Source organism: Gossypium arboreum, chromosome 8 (assembly GCF_025698485.1).
Source record: "Gossypium arboreum isolate Shixiya-1 chromosome 8, ASM2569848v2, whole genome shotgun sequence".
NCBI lineage: Eukaryota > Viridiplantae > Streptophyta > Magnoliopsida > Malvales > Malvaceae > Gossypium > Gossypium arboreum.
This window is the reverse complement of record NC_069077.1, coordinates 5,084,531-5,089,019: the sequence shown is the minus strand read 5'-3', so window position 1 is coordinate 5,089,019 and position 4,489 is coordinate 5,084,531. Positions and strand designations below refer to the sequence as shown.

Below are 4,489 nucleotides of genomic sequence, written 5' to 3'. Positions count from 1 at the left end.
TCCGTTTTCTAAATGGCTCGGGCCTCAGGCAGAATTTTTTTGCTCAGACTTGGTTCGGTCTAAATCACATGCATATACTTTTTTTTTTTGTATTTTCAATTTGTAAGAAGCATTTATTTTAGTATTTTTAGTGTATTTATTGTATTATGTTTTTATATAAAAAATCTAAAAAAGAATTAATACAATTTGGGCTAAGTCAAGTTTGGGTTTAGTATTTTTAATATGGGTTGAGTTTTGTCAAATTTTAAGCCTAATTTTCAAGTTGTGTCAGGCCTGTACCTAAAAAACAGATTTAATATTTTATATTAACTCGACTCATGATCAAACCTAATTATAATAAATTTAGTATTTTAGCAAGCCTCGTTCACTTATATAGGGTGAGAACTTGTATAAATATTATATTGATAGAATAGTTTGAGGGTGTTTATATATATATATATATATATTAGCCTTTTAACAATTAACAAAGGCTTTCAAATTTCATTGGTTATTAAAATTTTCAATTTTATTATAATTAAATTGTTTCTTGATGAATTGGGTAATCTATATAAAAAAAAGCAAGAAAATTATGGAGAGAGAAGGCATGATGATTTTCAACCAACCCCATCATGATAATTTTGAATTTATTCATAATAAATAACATTGCACAATTACATCAAACTTGGAATAACACTATCATTCGAGAAAATTACACAAAAGTATGGACAACAATACTTTTGATGTGCTGCACCAACATTTATTTCATGCAAATTATTCCTTATTCATCTTTTACTTAAATTATATTGAGATGCTATTTGGAATTCCCTTACCAGAAATTCCAATTTCACCGGTGGGATGGAGCAAATTATAAGGAACATTAACGGGACCGATCCGGTTCTTCAGTTTCTTGTCGATGTTCATCTTTAAGATTTCCCCTTCGATTTCAGCAAGTCTCCTATTGAAAGCATCCGAAGCTTGTAGCGGAACTGCATCAGTGGTCCAGTTGGGTGTTCGCTGTCCAAGATACACTTCATCCGATGCGTGGTTTGACAGCGTTTCGACCACCGTAATGACAGTCAGGGACTGTAGCTGCGAAGACATGGTTCTAAAGAAAACCTTCTCAGGGTTCTTTTCAAGCTCTGCATACTCAGGGGTGCCTTTCTCAGGCATGAACCTTCGGCTTAGTGTTGGGCGGTTGGGGAAGTAGCCTCCGAAGGCGTATTGTCCGTAGTTGACAGCTGCATGGAGTGCAGAAGCGATCCATATGATAATGGTGCAAGATTGTATCAGGTCTTCAAGGTTTTGCATTTTAGGCCACCATGGCTCGTCTTTCTTGTCACCATGACCTACCTCTCGGAGTTCCTTCCACCAGGCTTGAAGTTCAGGGTCCCGTTGAACCATTTCATCGGTCTTGTAGTAGAATGAGCAGTAATCTCTGACCCAATTTTCAATAGCAAACCAGATCTTCAACCCATCAACAGCATATGGGTAGTCTTTTATCAGTAACCGGTCAAGGTCGTCCAGAGATTTTATATCACCATCTGCGATCCCTCTGATAAAACAAAAGGCCATACCATGGTTAATAAAGGGTTTGGTTCATTAATTTATAAGATAATATACTGTTGTTATTATAATACCTTTTCTTGAGATCATTGGGAAGAGCCTGGTCCATGAAATTCCAACTCTTGTAAATCACAGAGGACATCTCTAGAGAGTATTTTCCAGGGCAAAATGTCCTCTCTATAATTCCATTAGCATTAATGAGCAACTCTCTAGCCAATGCATTAATAGTCATGGTGTCACGGAAGTGAGGATGGAGAAGCTTATAAATTGGATGAACCACACTCAGCTGTCTGTTTGTTGCAATCACGAAAGGCTCTAACACTGCATGAGTGTTCAACCTAACACCAAACCAAAAAACACACCCGAAGTTTAGCTTCAAATCATCACTACCTAATTAACACTGCATATATATGTCCTTACCAGTGGCTCACTAGCTGATGGTGACCAGAATCATTCACATTTACAAAAGCTTTAGCAAGCATCCAAATCCAACCCTCAACTCCATGTTCAGCTGGAGTGTATACTTTGTTAACACATCCTATTTTATCTTCTTCCATTTTTGGCAAGCTCAACTCAATGGCCACAGGCTTCAATGTACCATCCCCTCTCAAGAACAGAATGGTCCTAGATGCATATGTCTTTGCTTCTGTATACTCGTTTATCGTCTGAAGGTAAGGCATAATTGTATCGTGATGATCCAATATAAATAGCCTTTTGCTACTGAGTGCCTGCGCCACGTCCATGTTCGTTAGTGATGAGATACTAAGGTATGAAATATATTAAAAATAAAATAAAAATATATATATATATATTACCTCTTCAACAGTAAGTCCATCTAAGTTATACTCAATGTCTTGTTTGGTTATTGAACTATTTTGATTAACGTACACTCGAGGATCTAAGTTGCTCACTGGAGGGAATTCCTGCAATTGATTCCATAGTGTTATAAGCTAAGATATAAACAAAATAAAGTGATTGGCTGAGTTGTTTTCTATTAAGCTTACTTTGAGGAGCTGAATAAGAAGAGGGTTCAATCCTGCAAGCATTTCTCTGCCAAATTCCTCATCAGTCCTCCATGCAAAGGGATTACTCCGATCTGCTCCAAAGTAATAAACATATTAAAATGATACGTACATACATACATCCAATATTTAACAACGTTAAAATTTGTTCACCTTCAATCAGTTTAGGCACAGGAAATTTTAAGAGTTGCTGGCCATCAGATCGGAAAAACTCCCCCATCATCTCTAAAGGGATGTTGTTAGCAACTTGATTGATAAGATCAGTAGGAAGTGGGAGTCCACTGAAGAAGAGATTGTCCACGTCTTTAAATGAGTCGAACTCATTAGGAGTATAGTTAACAAAAGCTTCCAGTAATGGTATGATTTGATTAACTAAGCCTTTCAGATTATAAGCAATGAAGTCCGACAGCTTCAAGTGAGCAAACTGCTCATCTCGTGGGACGTAAATGTTAAGAATATTTGGTAGGAAAAGCCTGCTCTCTGTCTTTGGATCTATGAAAACATAAAAATGTAACATGATGTTAGATTCAATTCAATATAAAATATAACTGAACCCATCCATGTTATTTGAACTTTTCATATGATCCGAACCTGTTTTGGAAGGTGGTCTGCTGGTTCTACCTCTCCGAGGATAAGGATACTGAGCCGAACCTCCAAGAACCGGACGAGCGAGATCTGCACCGTTATCGGGATCACCCAAATCATTGTACAAAGCATAGTCATAAACACGATCTCCTGTTTTCAACTGTCCAGTCCCATCTCCCCTCAAGACCTGTAACTCTTCTTCTCTGTATTTACGCAACGCTGCTGGTGTCTCATGTGGAAGGTATGTCTACAAATATTTTACAAGAATGCGAAATTCAGGTTTAATTTATTTTGAACTGACGCTATTATTGAAGAAGTGTTTAAATACCTTGTTTGAGAAGAAGATTCGTGGTTTTTTATATCTTCTACCAGGATAAACCCAGGAATTACAAACGAAGTGGATCCGACCTTCGCCAGGAACATTTTCAAGAGTAATTGTTTTTAAGAAAAACTCAGCCGTATGATTATTTCGTAGGATGATAGCTCCAGGGATTCCAAATTCCTCATCCCACTCAAATGAAACCTTGTACAAGGAATCATCACCAGCCAATAACGGAGTATATGTCAGGTTCCAGTATTCCAATGTCGCTAACTTCCCCAGCTTTCCGCCATTGTCATTTGCTACAGAACAAACCAGTAAACATTAACACCATTATTATTTCCATAGTTACGAAAAAAAAAGGGATTTGTTTGGAAACTTGGAATGGAACGAACCAGGGTCGGGATTTTCAGCACTGACGAGCTGGAGACTGACTTGATTGCCGAGCAATTCAAAGAGGCTATCAGCTACAGTTGAATGCACGGCGGTGAAGTCCAAAACATTCTTCTTAACTATAACAACACTGCCTGTGATTGTATTCTTGCTGGGTTTATTCAGGCCGGTAATGTCGCCAACAACATTGCCGACTGAAGTCGCCAGATTTCCAAGAATCATTCTCTTGCTGGTCTTGTTAGCTACTACAAGTATATGAAGCTGATATTTTTGAAGTTGATGTCCCAAAATGAGAGAAATGTTTCGATATTTATAAGGAAAGATTTAGCTATTACATAAATTAATTAATTAATTAATTACTTGAGACAGCTTTAGCAGGATATCATAAGCCTTACTGTATAGTATGAAACCCCTTTTTTTTTTTTCGGTGAACGATGAACTCTTGTCCGAAAATACGTAACTCATAACGTTGTTGTTAGTTTGAATTACCGGTGACTAAATTAAGTTTCGTTTAAATCAATAAATTGTTAAAATTAGTCAATTTGACTTAGATTTAATATATAATTTTTTACTCGTTGATAGGTATCGGTTCATCATAACGATCGTCAAATTTATTAATACATTTAAT

At 36.7% G+C, this 4,489-nt stretch overlaps 1 protein-coding gene across 1 annotated transcript; it reads right to left on the bottom strand.

Moving 5' to 3' along the window:
• Positions 1–590: 590 nt before the first annotated feature.
• Positions 591–4,163, bottom strand: LOC108470002 (probable linoleate 9S-lipoxygenase 5). The gene is made up of 9 exons (XM_017771175.2): positions 3,864–4,163; positions 3,478–3,770; positions 3,156–3,396; positions 2,718–3,056; positions 2,547–2,638; positions 2,358–2,465; positions 1,963–2,270; positions 1,617–1,880; positions 591–1,531 (listed from the first exon to the last, which is right to left on the bottom strand). Exons 1-9 carry the CDS (start codon positions 4,081–4,083, stop codon positions 778–780), a joined length of 2,619 nt encoding a protein of 872 aa, XP_017626664.1. The 5' UTR covers positions 4,084–4,163; the 3' UTR covers positions 591–777.
• Positions 4,164–4,489: the final 326 nt, after the last annotated feature.